This window comes from Protopterus annectens, chromosome 6.part0 (assembly GCF_019279795.1).
Source record: "Protopterus annectens isolate FY-2018-M chromosome 6.part0, PAN1.0, whole genome shotgun sequence".
NCBI classification, from domain to species: domain Eukaryota; kingdom Metazoa; phylum Chordata; order Ceratodontiformes; family Protopteridae; genus Protopterus; species Protopterus annectens.
In genome coordinates, this window is record NC_056737.1 from 1,320,217,100 (window position 1) to 1,320,240,905 (window position 23,806).

Here is a 23,806-nt window from a genome sequence, read left to right on the forward strand (position 1 = left end):
CCTCTATGTAATTCAGTTTGTTCAAACATTCTGCATTCCACATGCTTTTAATGCCAAATAAGGTCCTGAATATATTCTCTTAATTGACCTACCTTGCCTGTAAAGCCCATCAAGAACTGCCATCTTAGGTCCAAGTTACCTTAACAAATGCTTCCTTGGCATCCAACTGAGTGTTCTGCCTTTTTCCACTTTATCCTGCAGTTTTAAAATCCGATTGATATTTAACATTTGCCTCCCCTCCACAAACCTACACTGGGCTTTTTCTTTAAGTCTAGGCAGAAATTTTGATAGTCTTTTAGTCATCAAATGGGTAAACACTAAGCAGTCAGTCTGCAGGCTACTACATGCCTAGCCACTAATCAGACCGTCACCAAAGGTGAGAATCAAGCCTTATATCTTGTGTCTGTGTGGTAAACACTTTATTTAGCCAACTTCCAATCCTTTCCTTCATTAAACTGAGTGTGTGGAATCATACACCACCACCACTATACCAGCATGTAAACAGCTGCTTGCATGCAGCTGTACCCTGTAGGAACAAGTGTAGGGCAAACCCCAGAAACAAACCCACATGGTGGAACAATAATATCAACAAGCTTTATAACAAAAGAAAAATAATTTTGACCAAAAGTAAGAAGAGTAATTCACAGAACGTTAGAGCCTTTGTCACTGAAATAAACAAACAAGTCAGGAGTTTAATAAAAATCCACCAAAACCAAGTTAGAAGCTAAAATAGCTACCCAAGCCAATGACAGTCATAAGGCATTTCTTAGTTAACAAAGCAGCAAATGTTTGTTCCACATCTCTGTGTATTAATCAGGAATGAAAAGATAGAACAATCATGCTGACAAGATGAGATGCACCAGGATAATCCAAGAAGAAATATGTTTTATTGTCATTAAGCTCCTTCATCTGTATACAAGTTGAATCATAATTCATCAGAATCTGTGTCATTTTTTATGTTTGTAATCTCAAAAGCACTACACAATGCACTGAGCTGATTGTGAAAGATGTTACCTACAATGAGACTGAAGATATAATGACCCTACTGGCTGATTAATTTAGCCCTAACTTTACCCATCTCTCCCCCTCCATCTGTCCCTCAAGACATGCTCAACTCAAAGTATCACACAAGAACAAGTCTTAGAAGTGCTATCAACAGCTAAAAATCATGCATCAGTAGGTCATGACAATATCTCTGCATGCCTGAAGCATGATTTAGCCACACCCCTAACAACACTATTCAATCTCCGCCTCAAGACAAATTTGGTAACAAGCAAATGGAGAACTGCTACAGTTACTCCCCTGCATAAGGGTGAGGACCTTCCACAGACCCATACGTCTGAGCAGCCTCATATGCAAAGTCATGGAAAGACTTATCATGCAAGTAACCAAAAGCACATAGGGAACCTTCAAACACTGGACCAGTCTCAGTTTGGATTCATCAAGGGCAGGTCATGCTTACTCAGCTTGGCATATTGTTTATGAAAACGTCACCAAAGCAATGGATGAAGGCAAAATTGTACACATGGCATGCCTCGACCTGGACATAGATTTTGATACTATTTCCTACTCCGGTATAGTAGAAAAGCTAAATAAACTGCAAATAAACCCTATGTCACCCACTGGATTGCCAACTGTCTCACAGATAGGATGCAGATAATGAAAATAGGGGAAATTACCTCCATAAACAGACCAGTCACCAGTGGAGTCACCTGGGGTCCTGCGCTGGGACCTCTGCAGTTTATCATCATTTATCGAACGCTCATAATATCAAACGTACCAGACCTCAAAGTGCTTTTTCTGAGATTGTGGTACAGTGAAGAATGGGATATTTGTCCTTTCCTCACTGTAGTGCGATCTCAGAGTTGGAATATATATTCAGCGTGGAGGAGGGGGGGGTGCAGCCCCCCACAATAAGAAGTTTGAGGTCTGGTATGTTCGATATTATGAGCGTTCGCAATCTGTGCAATTCGCTCATATGATATAGACCCGTATTTGAAGTAGTTGATATAGTAACAAAGATGAAAGAACAGGAAGTGGGATCTTTAAAAAAGGGTAGGAACAAATTACATAGGAAAAATGGCAATTGTGGGAGCAATATATTTTATTTATTTATTTCAGTTTGATTACCGAGGAAGTCCACTGGGCCAGTGGTGTGCCCATTTTCAGTGGAGGCCTGGGGAGAAAAGCTCCAATAAGCAATATGGTTACAAGGTTACATAATGCAATAGTAAGTACATACATAAATGGATACAAAGGTTACATAATGCAGTGGAAAATACATATATGCAACCAGGTACAGGGGATAAATTGGCATTGGAATACAATTTTGACATAGGTAGCACAATTTTTAGGTATTTACATTCAGGACAGTAGGTTTAGATTGACTGGACAATAAGTAAATATGACTTACTTGATATTTACAATATATACAATACTTGGAGTCAAGAGAGAGAGGATGCTTAGTCTGAATATGTTAGCTTGGGTTTAATTAGGATAATAGAAAGAGGTAATAGTGCAGAGAAAAGCAGGAGAATGAAGAGCTCAAAGGGGAAATTCTTAAGATAGTTATGTAGGGTGAAAGCAGGAGCATTTACATTTAGTGGATAGGTAAGAGAAAAGTAGGGTTTTGAAGGATTCAGAGTTAGGTGTAGTCCTGAGTGAAGGAGGGAGAGAGTTCCATTTTTTGCCAACAGTGAAAGAGAGAAGGTGTTGGCCTGCAGGGCGTTTGGGTTTGTGGACAGAGATTACATTTTGGTGTTCAGATCTCAAAGATCTGGTTGGGATGTAAGGGGGAAGGATGTTTGTTAAGGCTGGGCATTTATCTGGATAGAATATTAATTTGTGGGCAGTGGTTAGTTGGAAATAGTCTAGGAGGTTTGGGAGTTCCAGCCAGTTCAGAGATTGTATGGTTAGGCAGTGGTGAGAGGTTTTGGATTTAGTTGCGAATTTGGAGATTTTATTATAGCAAGTTTCGAGTTTAGAGGTGTTGGAAGAAGATATGTTAGTTAGTAGAGGGGCTCCATATAATAGAGAGGGTAGGAGGTAGGGATTAGCAATAGTTTGCCTTGTGGAGTTGGAGAGAAAGCGGTTATTTCTACAGAGCATGCCTAGCTTTTGATGGGTTTTCTTGATGTTTTGTTGGATGTGGATATCAAATTTAAGGTGTTCATCTATGGTAATGCCGAGGAGTTTTGCGGAAGGGACCACTTCTATGGCAGAGTTGCTTTGGTTAAGGACTGTGAAAGCATTCTTGTCGAAGGAGAAGTTTCTGGAGGGAGGAAACCGAAGAATTTTAGATTTGTTAGAGTTGAGTGAGAGATGGTTTTGGTGCATCCAGTTTTCGGTAGTGGAAAAAGCTGTTTGAGTTTTAGTCAATAGTTCAGGAAGGTTGGAGGCGGCACAGACTAATGTGGAGTTGTCTGCATATTGGATAACTGTTGTATCAGGGATGATTGAGTGAAGGTTGTTAATGAAAATGTTGAAAAGCATGGGTCCGAGGATGGACCCCTGGGGAACACCGGTGGGTGTTGGCAAGAAAGAGGAGGAGGAATAATGTTTTGGAGGAGGAGTGAGGTTTATGGGAAGGCAGAACTTGATCAATTTATGTAATGCTGTATTGATGATAAATATACAAAAGACTAAAGTCAAAGTGAACTTTATTGTCATTCAGATTATGCAACATGTGCATCACTGAATGAAGTTTCCTTACTTCTGCTGAAGTGCAGGCATTTTCACACACGCACAATTTGTATTGCAACAGCTACTACTGACATGACACACATTAATTGTCTTGGACTCTTAACTAACTATACACAAAAATTTAGAGAAAGGGGAAATATTCACAGTAATCATTAATGCACACTTCAGACTGCATAAAAATATGAATTAAGAGAAACCCAGTGGGATTATTGCACCAAAGATATTGCACAAAAGTATGTGATAACTGTTGGAAATTCCAATAGCCATTTCAGAGTTCACTTGAGTTTAGTATAGGTTTAGTAGTCTGATGGCCTGTGGAAAAAAGCTCTTGTATCTGGCTGTTTTGTATCTCATACTGCAGTAGTGTTTACTGGAAGATAAATAGTGAGTAGTACATGGGCAGAGTGAGTAATGTCTCCAAAACTCTTGTTGGCCCTACTGAGACATTGCGACAGGTATATTTCTTGGATGGCAGGGAGTATGGTTCCAATGATTTTCTCTGCAACCTTAGCCACTTTCTGAAGGGCCTTTTTATCCAAGGTGGAACAGTTACTGTACCAGGTTGTCTGACTGTTGGTTAGTATACTCTCTGTGGTACCTCTATAAAAGGTAGTAAGGATTGGAAAGGAAAGGTTTGCCTTTCTCAGGAATTTAAGGCACTGCTGTGCTTTCTTTACAGTGGCAATAGTATTAATGCTGCATGTTATGTTATCTGTGATATGTACCCCCAAGAATTTTGTGCTTTCCACTCTCTGTACTATTTCATTGTAGATTGTTAGTGGAGAGTGTGTTTTATGCCTTCTTCTAAAGTCGACTGATTTCTTTGGTTTTGTTCATGTTTAGTGAAAGATTGTTGTCACACTAGATGATGAGTTGACTAACTTCCTTCCTGTAGGCTGATTCGTCATTCTTCATGATGAGACCTACAACAGTTGTTTCTTCTGCAAACTTAATGATGTGGCTCGAGTTGAACTTGGCTGTGCAGTCTTGAGTCAACAAGGTGAACAACAAAGGGCTCAGTACACAGCCTTGAGGAACCCCCGTATTCACAGTGATGCTCTTAAAGGTGCTATTTCCAAGGCACATACTGTCTGAGGTTTGTCTGTGAGGAAGTCCAGTATCCAATTGCATAAGGGTGCGTTTATTCCCAGTTGGTCTAGGTTCTTTATCAGGTGTTTGGGATCACTGTGTTGCAGGCAGAACTGAAGTCTATAAACAACAGTCACACATAACAATTCTTGTTTTCCAGGTGGGCCATGGATACTTGAAGCATTATTGAGATAGCATCTCCTGTGGAGTGATTTGATTGATATGCAGTCTGGTATGGATCTAAGGAAACAGGGAGACTGGATGTTATATGATCCTTGACCAGCCTCTCAAAGCACTTCATTCAAGGTGATAGCTATGGGGCGATAGTCATTTAGGTCCGATGGTGTGGACTTCTTTGGGATAGGTATTATAGTTGTAGTTTAAAAGCATTTGGGTACTATAGTCTGACTGTTGTAGATATCTGTAAGAACGTGTCAGTTGGTCAGCAAATTCTCTAAGCACCCATCCCATGATGATGTCCAGCCCAGTGCCTTCCTTAGGTTAACCCTGCATGGAGTTCTTCTAACATCAGTGTGGTTGAGACATAGTACTTCATCTCCTTGATGGGTAAGGGTTTCATTGCAGTTGTGTTATTTCTTTCCCCAAACCTGTTGAAGGCTAGTTTGTTGAGGAAGTCAATATTATTCTCATCGCACTGTGCTGATGTGAGCGTGTAATCTGTGATGGATTGTATCCCTTGGCACATTTGCCTCGAGTCTCTGAGGTTGTTGAAGTGACTCTGGATCTTCTGACCATATGCCCTTTTTGCTGTTTTTATTCCCTTGTTGAGGTTTCCTCTGGCTGACCTGAGGGCTTCCTTATACCCCGACTTGAAGGCTGTATCCCATGCCCTCAGGAGCTCATACACATCACTTGTGAGCCAGGGTTTCTGCTTGGCTCATGTGATGATGCTCTTGGTGACTACCACATCCATACCTCTTAACTGTACAGATTTTTGCAGAATGTCCAGATTTTTGCCTCGTATTTTTGGTCTGTTCCTCATAAAAAATATTTTTTTTTGACAAATCAGTGGGATTATACAAGGATTAAAGTCACTAAAAATAACATGCATTTGAGTTTCAGACTTCATATCCTTCAGAAAATGCATGCCGACACAAATCCTGTTATTCTAGCAACTTTCTAAGTTTGAGAGAAATATTTAAAACATGTCCCTATTTTTTGGCCTTTGTCCCCCCCATTATGTCAGGCTTTGTCCAGATTTCTTGCGCTAAAATTTTGAGAGGTATGATCATATCATCCCACACTTTGATATGAATCCTACTACCGACTCAGTGTACTCTTCCAGGATGGTGTGCTGATCTGCAGTGGCAGCGTCTTTGAATGTGTTCCAGTCTGTGCATTCAAATCAATCCTGAAGTGCAGCAGTTGCTCCTTCTGGCCAAACTATTATCTGCTTCTTGGATGGTTTCTCTCTGATTAGTAGTGCTCTGTAGGCAGGATTCAGCATAATGGATAGGTGATCCGAATTACTGAGGTGTGGGCGGGGCTTTGCCCTGAATGCCTGTTTGACATTGGTGTACACCTTATCTAGTATGTTGGCACCTCTGGTGGCAAAGTCTGTGTGCTGGTAATAGTGCAGTAGAATTGTTTTCAGATTAGCTTAAAGTCGCCAGCTATGATATAGCCACATTTGCTGACTTGACTGGTATAGTGTGCCCAGTGCTTCATTAGTGATTGCACTTGAAGGAATGTATACAGCTGAGATGATGATAGCTGAGAATTCTCTTGGCATGTAAAAAGGTCTACATTTTACTGTCATGAACTATATATTCTCAGAGAAGTGGGTTGAAACTTTCTTGCAGTTTGAGTACCAGTTGTTGTTTATGTAGATGCAAACTCCACCTCCCCTGTATTTGCCACTAAGGACCTGGATTCTGTCTGCTCTGAATAATAGCCCATCCACATGAACAGTACTGTCACTGATATTGAGATTTAGCCAAACAAGTCTCACACCTCTGTAGATGCTTAGGTGCAATCTTAGGTAGTCCATTTTGTTTTCCAGGGATCATACATTTGCTAGCATGATAGATGAGAGTGCAGGTCTGTAAGGGTATCCTTTCAGCCCGATATTGATACCAGCTCTAGTTCCTTTTTTCCTAGATCTTTCACATCTCTTCCGTTATCTCTTCCTTTCTGGTGCAGTGTACATTGAATTTGTTTGTACACAGCACCCTGACTCTAAATTAGACAAGATTCCTCTCTCTCTCTCTCTCTCTGAGTTTGTTAGGTCTCATAGGCCCTAGAGAAAGCAACTTTGTAAACCAGGTCCACACCAAGCCCATAAACCAAAGGTCTAGCAGGGTATTTCTGCCATAGACTAACCATGGGTCCATTTCCCCTTCCTGTTTTAATTATTTCTGTAGTTTCTGTGACTGTATTACATGGATATTTACACAGATATTGCACATGCTTTCCTTGAGCTGGAGCAGCCTCACAGGGCGCTGCCATCTTGTAAAAAAAAAAAAAAAAAAAAATGCACATGCCTTCCTCGAGCTGGAGCAGCCTCACAGTGCACTGCCATCTTGTAAAAAAAAAAAAAAAAAGTAAAGTAATATATATGTGAAGTAAATTATGAAAGTAATATATATGTGAAGTAAAGTATGCAAAATAATATATGTGATTTATAACGTTTGCAACTGGGAATTTAATATGGCTTGTTTCTTTTATATAAATGTGTGTTTGCCTATGTCTTAAGTGATAATTCAATAAAGGTGTTAAAAAAAATTCTGGAACATGGAGTTTAATGACTGGCTGGTAGCAGGGCATTTGCCTGGAGTATAGGTCATGATGTGGGCAATCTTTACTAAGAGACTGGGTTAGCAGACAGCTCAAGCATGTTAAGGGAGAAATTAACCACACAGTGATGCTTGGTTAATTTGGTTACTTGCAAATTTAGCAATTTTATTATAAGATTACTCCACTTTTTCTAGCTGATAGGGCTATAGGTTAGTGAAACTTGATGTATTATATATAGGGCAGGCTAGTTCTGCTACAATAGTTCTTTCACACCACACACTGGCACACATACTGAGCCCTATGGCCAGTTTAGAGTGTCCAGTCAATCTACTGCATGTCTTTGGAATGTGGGAGGAAAATGGAGCACCCAGAAAAAACCTGCATGCACACAGGGAGGACATACAGACTCTACACACAAGGCATCCCAGCTGAAAATCAAACCAGGGAACCCCTTGCTATGAGGCGACAACACTAACTGCTGCACCACTGTGCTGGCAATATGTACTTCCCCTAATTGGTGACATGCATTTATTCATTCTACGATTATCCACTATTCTATCCACTATTCTAACTATAAGAATCATTAGGCTAAAGAAGGTAATCATAGAATAAATAAAACTTTGCAGGCCACATTGAGTATTCTTGTGTGCCACTTTTTAGTTTCTATATCATCATCTTCAACTTTGCTGTCTTTGTAAAGCATTACATTGCCTGCTTAGAGAGTTTCTGCAGCTTCCCAGTTTATTTATTACAGTTTGATGACTGTGGGATAGTCCACTGGGCCTGAAAGTGTACGTTTTCAGTGGAGGCCCGGGGAGAAAATCTCCACAAGATATAGACAATTTTACAATAGTTATACAAAAGTAAATAAGGTAGTAGAACAGTGAAAAATACAGCGATAATATACAATTGGTTAAAAAAAAAAAAATAGACATAACATTTCAAATCCTAGGTAATGATTTACAAAAGTGAGATTCATGTAGTCCAAACATATTAAAAGTACAGGCATTTCAGATGAAAAAAAAAACATGCAATTAAAACATTTATGTACAGATAAAAAAAAACATTTTTTTTTTTTTTTGGAAGTTAGAAATATGAGGAGAGGAGAGAAGAAGGTGAGGTGGGAGAGGTAAAAGGCGGTATATAGTGGAGAAAAGGGAGTGGGTTAGGGGAAGCTTATGAGGTATAGGGTAGGAGAGGAAGTAGAGGCAAAGGATAAGAGAGCACAGCGGTAGAAGGTTGAGGTATATAGTGCATGGGAGATGGTGTTAAAGAGTTTGTGGTAGGGGTAGAGAAATATTCCCACTTTAAAAGGAGGTGAGATTGGAGTAGAGTTTTGAAGTTTGGGAGGCTGTTGAGTATTTCGAAGGGTGGTAGGGCGAGAGATCAGTTCTTGATCATAGGTAGGTACTAGGTTATTGGCCCAAGGGCCTAAGTAAGCCTAGCCAACAAGGTTCCCTGGCTTATGCCACCCAAGAAAATTATTTTCCTGTGCCCATGTCAAGCAGGGCCACCGAAGTGATCCCCGGGGTGTATTTCCAATTTCCCATCCACTTATTAAGATTTTTCTTGAGGAGTGCTAATGAGGAGCTTTGCTTGACATAGATGGGTAGCTTGTTCCAGAGTATGGGAAGTATCTGGAACAGGAATCTATATCCCTCCAGCATGTCCTGTTTATTGTGGTGACAAGGTTTACGTCCCTAGAGCGTGTAGTTTGGAGGGATTGGGATTTAAGTTGTAGCATGTCCAACAGCTCTGGGTTTGACATAGCTTTATATGTTAAGCAGAGATCACCTCAGAGTAGGCGATATGCTACAGAATAAAGCTGGAGTTTTTTGAGACAGCCAGTGACGGGCATCTGTTTGAGGCCAGTAATCCTCTTTGTGAGGTACTTCTGTGGCCTTTCCAGCTGCTGCAGATGTAGATGTCTTGTGAGGTACATTCCAAAAGGGGTGTTGTACTCTATAATAGGTCTGAGTGTCAAATAGAGGGGAGTAATGACCTCTTTTTTCCTAGATGCACACCTTTTTGTGATGAGGTGTGCCATGTAGAAGGATTTCCTGACTACTGTGGTGATGTGATTATCAAAGGAGAGACTACTGTCTACCTGGGTCTCCAGGTCTCTTATCATACATTCGGTGTTAAGTAGACTGCTGCCTATGTGGTAGTTCATGGGTACAGAGTTTTTGCCAAAGGGAATGACAGTGCACTTTTTGGCATTGAGCTTGAGGTCATGGCTCTGACACCAGGCATCTGTCTCAGTGAGGCTCTTCTGTAGGATGTCCACATTATTTGGGGACTCGGCTATGGCTCCTAGTTTGCAGTTATCTGCGAACTTCATTAGCCAAAGGCCTTCTGTGTTAGCCTGTACTTCAGAGAAGTAGATTCCAAACAGGAGAGGTCCCAGGACTCTGAACCCTGTGGTACTCCACTTGTCATTGGTTTGAAGTCAGAATTGGAGTCTGCAACTTTTACAGTGTGGGTTTGTCAGTGAGCCAACTGGCAACCCATCTTGTGACGTAGGGATTTATACCTAGTTTAGTGAGTTTAGCTGTAATTCCAGAATGGGGGATGGTGTCGAAAGCCTTGGCAAGGTCAAGATAGGCTGTGTGACCCAACTTACCCTCGTCTACAGCTTCGGTGACGGCCTCAAAAAAGTCGATCAGGTTCAGGAGGCATGATCTGCCTTTCACAAACCCAAACTGGGTGGGGTCCAGAGTTTGGGGGTTACCAATGTCTTAGTTCCATGATATGTTCCATGGCCTTACAGACCAGGCTCGTCAGGCTAACAGGGTGATAGTTCCCGGGGTCAGTGGTGACTGCCTCTTTGTGGAATGGAATAACTGTTGCTGTGCACCATTCAGTGGGCACAAAGCCTGATGTGCGACTATGATTGAACATGGTGTTTAGGTGGGGAGCCAGTTCGTTCGGAAGTTCATGTAAAATGCAGCCTGGGATGTTGTCTGGTCCCATGGATGCTGTGTTTTTGGCTTTAGAAAGTGCAGCTTTTACCTGCGTAATTGTGATTACAGGGACTCTGCATTCTTCCTGTATAGATATGGGTCCTTTAGTGGGTGAGAGGAGGTTAAAGTTAGCACTAAACCTATCTGCCAGGACGTTGGCAGTATCAGTTGGTTCTGTAATTTTCATGCCGTTGTGCTGCAACTCAGAGCAGCTCTGGGTGTTGCCATTCAGATTCTTCACATAGCTATAGAATGCTTTGTGGTTTGTCCCTAGAATCATTGGTGATTTTGTTTTTGTAGCTAGCTTTGGAGGATCTTATAAGGGATCTCAGCTTCTTACTGAGGCTGACCAGGGAACTCCTCCACTCATAGGATTTTACTCTCTTTTGCAAAAGTTTCTTCCTTCTGTTGTAGATTTTAATGGCAGGGGACTACCACATTGGCTTCCTTTTTTTTTTTTTTTTTTTTGGAGGATAGCGTCTTGGTTCAGTTTGGGATAGCACGATCCATGCACTTGTGTAAGTGCTTATAGAGTGCATCTGTGTAGGATTCAGCAGTCGTAACTGTATTGTTCATCTGCAAGGGTGTCATGAAGTTTGCCACTTCTGTCTTAAGAAGCATGAAGTTGGCTTTGGAGAAATTTTTTACCATGATTTCCTTAATTAGGAGTGGGGGCAGGATGTGGATATCTAGGGTGATTAGCTTATGGTCGTATCTGACCAATGAGGAGTTGACTTCAGGTGTGGAACACCAGTCATTCATGTTGGTAATTATAAATGTGCAAGGTCTGGACACTAAGGTTAATGGTTCCCCTAACATTTCACAGGAGAAAGTAGTATCTGTTTCTAATAATAATTTAATATTAATCAGTTTTTCATGTTCCTTAGGGGCATTGTTGTAAATGTGCAGCAGTATTTCAAGCACGGTGACTTACTGTTAAGATCTGCTTATGTCTCAAAGGTTCTAGGTTCAGTTCTGACTTCAAATCACTGTATGAAGGTTAGCATGTTCTCCAAGTGTTGTTGCAGGTTTTCTTTAAGAAATTTGTTTTCCTCCCACCTTCCAAAATGTGCTGGTTGGAATGACTGCACTAAACTGACAATATATGTTGCACCCCATGTGTTACTCTTGCAAACAGAATATATTATGCAACACCTTTCCTTGTAATACTTTAGGTTTCCACAATAAACAGTGGATGGCTGAAAGCATACTGCAAAACTTCATAACTTTCCATCCTTCTAATAAATTTGTGTTGTGCATATAAGCACATATATTGTAGTGTACATTAATCTCACACTGATTCACAATGAGTGTGTTAATGGTTCAGGCTCCAGAGCTAGACCTTCTCCCAGCTGGTCATGTCTTCCCCATCATCCAGTCAATTCTTCGGGACTAGTTCAGACATAGTAATTGAGTACGTAATTAAAAAGGGTGCACACGTTACTCTCACCTGTGGAAGTTGTCTCCTTTTAAACCACTTTAAGCTAAACACTAAGTATGGAGGCCGCGGTGGTACGGCGGTAGCGTTGTTACCTCACAGCAAGAGGTTCTCCTGTTCGATTCTCGGCTTGGCCTGGGAGTGCCTTCTGCGTAGAGTCTGCATGCCCTCCCCATGGTTGGGTAGCGTTTGAAAGACATGCGTGCGTAAATGGGGGTGCCTTCGTTGAATGTTGGGCGTCGAGCTGACACCTCGGCGTTTCGTAAAAAGATCTACTGCCAATCATTAGTGGACCGAAGTTCCACTGTGGCGACCCCTTACTGGGAAAAGCCGAAAGACAAACAAGCTAGACACCAAGTATAACTGTTTGGAATGCAAGAGTGTCATTGGAAGCTTTTCATTGAACAAGAATGAAAACTGAACCAACAGGAGATGAGTATTACACTCAGGGAGTTACCCTGTAGTAGATCCCTTCCTTTCACAGAAAAATGCACAGAACAAAAGCAGCTGTGTAGCAAGTCCCACCAAGAACAGGCTTGAAAAATAAATTTACTTTCCTATTGATGGCGCTGACTGTCTTTCAGAATCTGTGGTGCAAAAGGCACTAATGAAAATCAAACAGAATCCATTTCTTTTTGAGTCCAGTAACCCTGAATTGGTAAATATGTCCATGACCATCATTGTTCTGCATCAGTCTCCCTCGTGGTAGCCACAGTTACAATTCCTTCTGTCAACAAAAGGGCTGAGTACTACATCCAAAGCCGACAACTTGAAAAATACATGCCTGGATGAACTCACATCAATTTTTAACAGACTTCTATCTTACAAAGTTATCTGAATTCAGAAAGGAACTAAGAAGGGTGCAACTAGGCAATTCTCAAAAGTAAATGGAAAAGCTATTTTGTTGTGATCTTGGGATAGAAGTGTAATGTACACATCTGTACTGCACCTGACACCCTGCGATATATGAACTCACTGTTTGCTTCAGGCTTAACCTTCTTTATCAAGTTTCATGTAGTAGCTTTATTGTAAACCTATACAAGGTTCCCTGTCTAGCAGCAGATACAGCCATAAAGTTATTTTGGAAAGAAATGTTCAACCTTAAGCCTCCAATATGTAAACATTCCCAAGTGTGGGAGTTGTTTTATAGCAGAAATGCTTATATTGCCTCTCACCATTTGAATCACTACCTCCCTACACAGGTGTAGCTCTTGGAAGACTCTGCCTCTGTTGTCAGTTACATCTGCCATAACAATATGAGAGCTGCAGGCCATGATGTGTGGCAAATCTTAAACAGGATTTTATCAGCAGAGAATGTTAAAATAAATCCACCCTTCATGCTTAAGAAATTATATCCAAATCAGTCTGATCAGTTATCAATATTCTTTCTAAAATAAGACAAATGAGGACAGAGGATATTGCTTTACCCCCCAGTGTTTTGAAGCATCCAAGATATTACTTGGACGTGACAAATTAAATGCTAAACTGAAAACATTCTGTTGACAGGCAAGGACTTCCTGTTTCTAAACAAGCTATGCTATGATATATTCAGGTAATTTGTGCAACTGCTAAAAATGTGGCAGAGTTTTAGAAGTATCTAAAAGCATAATTTGATGACAATTGCTGCCTCTCAGATCTTCTTAAAGAAGATTCCTGGCAAGGATATTTGCAAGTCTGTGACATGTCAGAGTCTGTATTTTATTAAACATTACAAAAATGGATGCAGAATATCAGAGCAGGACTAGATATACAACAGCTATCCTTAAGGGTCTGTTATGACATCCTATAATTTTCTGGAAATTACTGCTGGATTAATTAACTACTCCACAGGTTTTGTGGTGGTATTGTTTGAAGTGAGAGAGTACATTTGGATGGGCAGTCGCTTTTTTGTATACATTTCCACCCAACTTCTCCATGGTCTACTTAAAAACTGTTTTCTGGCAGTTAGTGCAGAGGGATAAGACTGTGAGCTGTAGTTCCTGTGGAGACACATAAGTGTTAAGCCCATATGTTTACTACTACTGTGGTGTGCTCACTCTTTCAAATATTTACAGTTAATGTGAATGCCTCACTTGGATTTTTAAAGTACCAAAGAAGACCTTACTTCTGCTCCATCTCACCATTTTAAATTAAAGTAGTCCATAATTCAGAATGTGTGATTTCTGCCCCATGCATTCAGTCTCTAAATGTACTATTTCTGAGGCTACAGCAACTCAGAGGAAAGAAACATTAAATTATTTACTTTGTTCTAAGCTGGCACAGCTTGGAGGTAGTATATTTAGAGATTACAGGTGTGGCAGCAGATCACCCACATTATGAAGGGGGTTAGGTGGCATGCATTGTTCCTGGAAAGAAAACATAATATTGTTAAATGATGGACGCAACATAGTGATCTGCAGGGTTGCCTGTAATCTTGACGTGTGATAAACCAAGTATAAAACAATCTTCAGTTAGTTCAAGTAGAGGTCCCTCACTCAACTGTCGTCCTCAGAGCTGCAAAAACTACATGCATGGAAGCTGTATGTCATAGAATTACTCACAATTAAATTTGCACTTGAGGAAGTACTTAGTCTGGAATCAGTGCTGTGCAGAAAGTAAAGAATTTCTAGTACAAGTCTAGCTTGCTTTACTCCAAATGTGGATGCAGCTATTATTTTTTCCTCATTCTTCCATGTAGCTTGGTGCACAGATAGTTAGCTATATTCCTTGTACTGTGAAGAGGGATAGTCCTGATGCAGAAGTAATTTCCAACTACATGGTAAGGTTGTTGAGGTCCTAAGATACAGAAAAAGAGAGGGATATAACAGATACAGGTATAAACATGGGGCACCGCTGGCAGTATAGACAAGGATGAATTACTTTAAGCTCAACTTTCCACTTCAGTTTGACAAAATGACACACAAATGTGCATTTACTTGCTTGCTTGTTTCAGCTTGGTTGTGTCTCTAGGGTGGTGAAGTAATAAACTGTTTACCATAAATCTTGGTGTAGTAAAGTCATTAGTATACTATCTTGCATTCACAACACAGACTGAGAGCGTCTTATTTTTTGGGACTACATCATGTTCGCTTAGTACTGGATAGCTTTAACCTTATATGCTCTGCTGCTGAATTACTTAATGACAGGAGCACTGCTATGCCAAATTTGGTAAAAAGACAACCTGTCTTTCTAATATTTCACAGACTTTGTGATTCCCTCATCATTTTTCTATTACTATTGTATTCTACAATTTGCCTTGTTTTCAATTACATTTTATTGATCTCACCTTGTTTCCTTTTTTTCTTTTTACTTCTGTATTGTATGTCTTAGGTGTCCATTTATGTCATTTACTGGCCAAACAGGCCTCTTACAATTATTAAAGTGAATTATATTGATGCAGCAGTAGATTATTCTTTAAAATGACATGTCTTATTTTCAAAAATTTATATAAGGTATTATAAAAAGTATACTGTAGTTCTGTAATATCTGCAGACAAATTTGGTAATATTGTAGAATAATATTTAACACACGGTTGAATATAAAACACAAAGCTATTTGCCATTAAATATTCACTTGCTATTTAGGTATAATCACAAAATTCCACATTGATATCCTTTTTCATCTTTGTTTAGGTGTAGGGAAGCTGTCACCAGAAGATGTGATCAAAGCTATGCTGCAAGGCTTTTCAAATCACCTATCAAAACAGGGATCATCAGCCATCAGATTTATCAGCATCATTCTTTTTGAGAGCAAACTTTTTAATGTATTTATCAAAGGACTGACACAATGGGCTGATTCACAGGTATTGTAGCTATATTTTTGGATGGATAAGGAAATGCTATCAGTAATTTGTATCCACTTGATTTTGCCACCCGATTTGTAAAAGCTGAAGTGTTTTGGAAGGAATGAACTAACTATGGTGATGCCATTTATGGAGATCATGGCAGTTTTCTTTAGACATCTGTTTGCTTTTATTAATAGGTCTGCATATCCAACTCTACAGTTTTTACATTTGCTATCTGAAGATGAGAAAAAAAGTGCAAGGAGTGTTAAACTGATAGCAGTGTTTTTGACTCAACACTGCAAGAAATATTGAATCAAAACAGTATACAGAAATTTAAGAAATAGTTTATATTTACTTATTTGTGTTTAACAGCGTATAATAATGATCAGAAATGACAAGTATCAGGCCCTGTATATTGTGAGGAGTCTAAGGAAATTGACAAAGTTTTCTGCCCATAAGTCTAGATTCCCATCATAGGGATGATATGCATATGTAGATATGCAGTATACTACATTTGAGGGTAACAACAGTGGAATTGTTGGCATCAGAGCAGGAAAAGGTCTGGGAGTGTTTGTCTCACCTGAAGGAATAGTAATATTATATCTATATTTGAGTTGATATATTTTATAACCAACATTTTCAAAAATGCTTTTTGAAGCAGTGTATAGAATTTTCACATACCAAGAAATTATCTTCATGAGTGTAGCTTGATATATATTTGTTACTGACAAAATTCAGCAACTTTTAGTATTGTCTAGACATACCCAAGTGTGTTAATACCTCACAAAGCTTCCAAACAAACAAATGAAAATAGACGTAAAAAGGCGAAATAATAAAAAAAGATTGATGTAAGCAATGCCTTGACAAAACATGTTAAGCAAAAACATTTGTTAGAAAAAAAATAAGGCATGCTTCAAATTTGTAATAATTGATGAAGTTAATGGTTTTGACCATAGGTTTGATGCAGAAGATGAACTGGACTGGAAAGAATATTGCTGGCAAATTAGGCTGAATGTATGTGTTTAAAGTGTTCCCAGTCATTTAAACCAGGGTAAAGCTGTTCTTAGAAGGAAAGGGTTAAGGCATTAAGTGCTTTGGGTCACATGTTATTGTTAAGTATTTAAATAAGTTTGTTCATTATACAACTTGGTCTGAAGAAGTTCCATGAAGGGAATGAAAGCACTTACCAGATGGATTTGTATGCAATACTCAAGTGTGTATTTATTCTGTGGAAGAGTATAGCCCATTGTAGTATGACATGGATATCACAATAGCTAGCTCATTAAAATTAAAGCTGTGCATGTATGTGTGTGTAATATGTCTATATGAATGTTTGTGTGTGTGTATATATATATATATATACACACACACACACACATATATATATATATATATATATATATATATACACACACACACATATATTATATATATATATATATATATATATATATATATATATATATATATATATAATATGCTTGCGTGCTTGTGGATGCGGGCACACACACACACACACACACACACGGATATGTACATACACATGCCACAACAAAATTCACCCTTTAAAAATAAGCATGCATTACCCTAAACTGATCATTATAAATGCAACCTTAGCAGTAGTTTAAGCATGTTGTGGATTACTTCAAAATAATACTCTGAACATATTTAAGGAAAAGTTGAAATAAAAATGTAACTTTTGTGCCCTTAATTTCAATATTAACTCTTGAATTTTTGAGTCCTTGTGTTTTGTTTGTTCAGTGGTCTTCCATATCTGGAGAAATTAATGGGACTTTTCACAATAGATATCTGATTTCTCTTATGGGAGAGTTCATCGGACAGTTCTGGCTGCATTACAAATTTAGCTGAAGCCATGACTGTTTTTCTGCAACTCTTGAATACCACTGGTTTAACAACTGCTCTTGAACACCACTGGTTTGACAACTGCTTGTTCTTCCAGAACCTAACACATTTGTTTTGTACAACTGCCTGTGATTTCACCTTTATAGCTTTTTGCCTTCCCTAAGTATGATGCAGAATCTTGGTTCAGCTGCTTTATCAACTTCCTATAGTCCTTCCCATGGCTTGTGTATTCTTACTTTGTCACTTATCTGTAAATCTGGTAATCTTCTCTTACTATTCTTTCCAGCAATCATTTCTTTCTTCTTGTGATTTAAAGCTATTATGTTGGCAGCCTGAAGTATTAAACCATGTAGAAAATGTATTTCTTCTTGATAGAAAAGTGAGTGAATATATTCCATACCAATGACTGATGATCAGGCCAGTCTTACAGTGAAACATATTTCAGTAATTTGCATTTTCAGTACTTCTCAGGAATTTTTACCTTCTATCAATGATACTGCAATTGTGCAGAGACAATTTTTTGTTCTTCTGGCATTTTTTGTTTGTTTTCATGCTTCTTAGTAAATCTGCTCTACACAAAATATCTTCTGCGTCTGTCTCCTTGCCAAATCTATATTTATTTTCATAGCATACACATTAAGTAACATCCCTTCATAATCTTGAAGGTGCCTTGTACAAAGGCTTTCTGTATATGATTTGGTAGAGTTTATCATTAGTTTATACCTGGACCTATTTACAAGAACACATTCATAGAATTTTTGACATCTGTATGCTGTTGCTAACAGCCCCCTTTGTATCTGAGCATGTCTGTTTGGTGCATCTGAATATGCTCTTGACCCACCGGTAACTGATCTTCTCTTGTAGGAATATAGCTCCTATACCATTCCTGCTAGTATCTAATTGTAGTCATTTGGCTTATTCATATCATAGTGTTTTAATTTTTGATGCACTTGTAACTAGTGCTTTGAACATTTTAAGCTGTTTTCCTGTTCAATGCTCCATTCTTAGCCAACATCTTGGTCTAATAATTTTTTAGAGATATAATTGTCTCTGACATGTTAGACACAAGCTTTCCAAGATACTGCAGTGTTACTAGAATCCTCTGTAATGTTGTTTTGACCTGTAGTATTGTGCACAATATTTGCACATTTTCTACATCAGGTTTCAGACTTTGTGTTAGAATATGTATCTAAAATGTGCACATTTATTTTACATTTGCCCTTAAGTTAAACCTAAGCTATCTTAATTTTGCAATCATATTCTACTCTTCAGTTTTTCATGTCTGACTCTAAACCAGTAGATCATTAGTTGTGTTTGCAACAACTTCCAACCCTTCAGTTACCTGTGCAATGGAGTTTTCTACTAACAGAGATGCTGATGGTGGTATCCTGTGAAAAGGTTTTTTTTTTTTCCTGCTACTACCTGTGCAACTGTCCGATCTAGCTGAAAAGCAAGTATTTCTGCTCATTTACCTGTTTTGAACTGTTTAAAGCTGTTTTTCCACCTGCACTTTTAAAGATTGTCCTGTTTGTTGCATTTACCTGTTGAGGTTACACACTCAAGTGCACTAGCCTATGTTACATATTTATTGCATTTTTATGCTGTTTCCTTACAAAAAAAAGAAAAAAAACAAAAAAAATGATCCTTGTTTCCCACCTTTCCTGACCTAGAGTAGTCCAAATACAGGATTTGCTGTATTCTGGACTTTTGGAAAGTTCCTGTGTTGCCCATTTCCTTTCTTGGATAAAAGGAGGCTTCTTTGTTCACCAGTGGGAGTGGGGAGCTTAGAGCAGCCTATCTATCCCTGGAGGAGTGTTCCCAGCACAAGAATCTGGTAGTCTATTGGCCGTTTTGGGCCAATTTCTAGCTCTTTCAAGTCCCCCTGTATAAAACCCGCTTTAGTGTGGCTTTGCGCAATTTTGCGCATAGCGCAGCATCGGGCAGCGCCGCTTAATTGGGTTTAAACCATTCTCGGCTCCACAAAGTCTGCTCTTCACTTTTTCCCTTGGAACTGCTGTAGCTCTCAAAATAAACACCCTATTCCTAATCTAAAGCCTGGCACTAATTATATAAATCAGCACTAAAAAATTGAAAGCACTACATCCTCACAAACTCCCCTTGAGTACCTTGTTCCCCATTGGCCCTTTTTCAATTATAAAGGAGTTCCCTATACTATTCTAGCATGTCCAAAGGTCAGTTGTCAATTTCCTCTCCAGTCCAGCTGGTGAATCTGGGAATCTTGAGGCAATGTTACAACTGCCTCATGTACACAGACAACCCTCTCCTCCTTCCAACAAGTTCCAACATATGTGAGAGATGCAACCATATAGCCAGACTGGAGGCTAAGCTCTCTCAACTCAGTACTGGCGTAACCAGTCAGGAGGAGAAGGTAACCACACACACTACAATTCCAGTCTCACATAGACCTACCACAACAGCAAACCAAACACATAAACACACAAAAACCTACTCGGAGGCTCTAAATAAAAATCTGCCTAAGCAGCAGAGACCTCCAAAGCAGACATTCAAGCAACCGCTACCCCAAAACAAAACACGTGCAACACATAGTTCACAAAGCCAGTGTGCCTAACAATCACAGCCCTTAAGGCTAAACAACACACCTGATACACTTGTAATAGGTGATTCTATCATCAGGCACACTGACGTCCCGCTCACCAGGCTGAACAAGGAGAAGGTCATGATGAGCTGCCTGTCAGGCGCTAGGATCCGCCACATAACACAAGCACTCAGGTCACTCCAAGGTAAGTACAAATATGACTCTGTCATTGTCCATGCTGGTGTGAATGACCTGAGACGTACCTCCCTGGACTACATGAAGAGAGACATAGAGGAGCTCTCTGAGCATGTAGCTCAGGCCGGTATGACCCTGACCTTGAGTAGCATCTTACCCTCACCAAGAATGATGCCACAATATGAAGACAAGATGATCAATTTCAACAATTGGCTTAAGTATTGGTGTCATTCAAAGGGGATACAATGCCTGTCAGCCTGGGATGACATGCTCGACAAGCCACGTTGCTTCGCTAGGGATGGTTTACACCTGTCACCCCTGAGCTTTCGGATATTGGCTAAGGCTCTTGCCACCGCCATAGTGCCTTTTTTAGGCATAGCTCAAAAGACAAACCCACCTCCCTAGGTATCACAAGAGAAAAGAAACTAAGGGTAATGCCACTTAATGCCAGAAGTCTAAATCTCAAGATGCATGCACTCAAAACTCTCCTCAGCATGAAGAACATCGATATCTGTGCAGTAACAGAAACCTGGTTCAAGGCTCCCGAGAGCACCCCAGCACTATCAGGTTATACCTCATACCATACTTTCGGCCCCAAAACTAGGACCAAACCACAAAAGGAGGGGGAATATCAATATTTGTCAAAGATACCCACACCTCCAGGTTAGTGGCACAGCACGAAACATCGGAAACTATCCATGTGCAACTAACAGTGGGTAAAACTGCCTTCCAGTTTATAGCCTGCTACAGACCACCCTCCCAAACCCAGGAACCCCACTCGATCTTCCTGAGAACACTGGAAAATACAAAGGTCTCCTCAAACACCATTATATTGGGCGACTTCAACTACCCAAACATAGACTGGGAGCATTACTCTAGCTCCAACACCCTAGCCCAAATGTTCCTAGAATTTATAAACTCAGATGCTATGGAACAACTTGTCACCACTCCCACAAGAGGGGAAAACATACTGGACCTGATCATCACCAACATGGGGACTCTATACTCCAGACTAGAAGTGTATCCCTCACTGGTAAGATCAGACCATAAATTAATCTCACTGGATATCCACATCCCAACCCCACCCCCTGCCCAGAAAACCACAGTGAAAAACTTCTCTAAAGCAAACTTCACACTCCTCAAAACCGAGGTGGAATCCTTCAAAGCCCCCGGGCCTGTGGAAAATACGGCCCAGACTGCAGAATCCTTTATAAACGCATTCTATGAACACCTTCAGGAATGCATGGATCATGCAATCCCAAATAAAACCAAAGACCCAATCCCCCAAAGGCAGGCGTCCTGTCTGGTGGACCCCAGCCATAAACAAGCTATACAATAGAAGGAGGAAGCCACTGCATGATAGAGCAAAATCCCTAAAAGGGAAGGCATCTCTGATCAGTATTAGCAAAAAGCTACGGGCACTCATAAAATCATCTAAGGCCAGCTTCGAGAGAAAAATTGCACAAGACACTAAAGATAATCACAAGGCTTTCTTTAGTTATGTTAGGAACCTGGGTGGAAACTCCCAGATATGCTCAGAGTTAGTCCAAAATGACAAAAAATACACTGAACCCACAGACATTGCCAACATCCTGGCTGACAGGTTCAGCGCAAACTTCTCCCCCCCAAAAGAGCAATTATCTATCCCAGCAGAGTGCTGCCCCCCTGACATCTCAGATGCTCAGGTGAGAGCCACCCTCTCCAAAGCAAAAAACACAGCATCAATGGGACCAGACTGTGTCCCGGGCTACGTCCTACATGAACTCCAAGAAGAGCTGAACCCCAACTTAAAGCTACTGTTCAATCTCAGCCTTACTATAGGATATGTACCCAAAGAATGGTGTACAGCAACAGTGGTCCCTCTCCACAAAGGTGGTGCCTCAACGGATCCTGGAAACTATCACCCCATAAGCCTGACTAGCTTGGTCTGCAAAGCTATGGAGAGGATCATCATGGAACTCATAAAGATATTGGGGACCTACAGACACTGGATCCTACCCTTTAAGGGCAGAGCCTTCCTCTTAAACCTGGTTGATTTCTTTCAAACAGTCACCAAGGCCATTGACGAGGGGAAGGTGGTCCACACAGCCTACCTCGACCTCGCAAAAGCCTTCGATACAATACCCCACTCGGGCATCATAGATAAGCTATACAGCTTAAATATAAACCCCTATGTCACTAGATGGGTTGCAAACTGGCTCAAGGACAGAACCCACATGATTAGAATTGCTGGAGTCATGTCAGACTCCAAACCAGTTACAAGTGGCGTCCCACAAGGCTCAGTCCTGGGACCTCTCTTGTTCGACATATATTTCTCAGAGGTACAGGCCAACACGGGAGGACTGTGGCTGACCAAGTTCGCTGATGACTGCAAACTGGGCGCCATAATAGACTCTCCAGCTGACACAAGCATCCTCCAAAAGGGTCTCATAGAAACAGATAACTGGTGCCAGAGCCATGGCCTAAAGCTAAATGCCAAAAAGTGTATAGTCATCCCCTTTGCCAAAAACAAAGTGCCCACAAATGACCACATAGGTGGTAATCCATTAAGTACGGAGGAAGTAATTAGGGACCTGGGGACCCAAGTTGATAGCAATCTCTCATTTGACAACCAAGTGGCCAAAGTGGTTAGAAAAACCTTCTATATAGTCCACCTAATCATGAAGGGATTCACATCTAGATCAAGGGAGGTCATTGTGCCTCTTTACTCATCCCTCATCAGGCCCATAATTGAATACAGTGCCCGTTTTGGGATGTACCTTACCTGACACCTGCAGCAACTGGAAAGACCCCAAAAGTACCTCACCAAGAGGATCAAAGGGCTCAAACAGATGCCATATGCTGCCCGGTTAAAGAAACTCCAACTCTACTCTGTTGCATACTGCCTGCTTACAGGCGATCTGTGCCTGATGTATAAAGCCATGTCCAACCCGGAATTAATGGACATGCTGCACCTCAGAAAATCCAAATCCCATCGAGCTACGCGCTCGAGGGACTTGAACCTCAGCACTGAAATAAATAGGACATGCTGGAGGGACAGATTCATAACCCAGAGGCTCCCTTGACTCTGGAATAGAATCTCAGTCCAAGTTAGGCAGAGTCCCTCACTGACTCTCTTCAAAAGAAATCTTGATGAGTGGATGGGAGATCGTAGGTTTACCCTGGGTATCACTTCTGTGTCACTGCTAAACAGAGGCACAGTAAACTAACCTCGAAAAAGGGCATAGTAAAACATTTAAAATGGGTGGCGAAAGCCAAACGCACTCTGGCTAGGCTTACAAATGCCCTAGGGCAGATAGCCTAGTGTGAACCTATGAAGCTAAGGCAGTGAATGCTGATGAAATACTAAATAGAATTCTTAAGAGTCTGTACTTAACAATACTATATTAAATACAGTATAATATGTGTATGCTTTTATCTGCTAGAATCCCTGGTTTACTAAAAAAAGCTTAACATTTGTCATTCCTGAAAGAATTTTC

General features: G+C 40.3%; 1 protein-coding gene across 1 annotated transcript in view; it reads left to right on the top strand.

Annotated features, from left to right (window-relative positions):
* Positions 1-23,806, top strand: part of LOC122804788 (protein mono-ADP-ribosyltransferase PARP14-like) — a gene marked incomplete in the record, with an annotated part of 1,493,437 nt that overhangs the window by 976,513 nt on the left and 493,118 nt on the right. Inside the window, 1 exon segment of the mRNA XM_044074882.1 lies at positions 15,561-15,730. Within this exon segment, the coding sequence (XP_043930817.1) occupies positions 15,561-15,730 (170 nt within the window).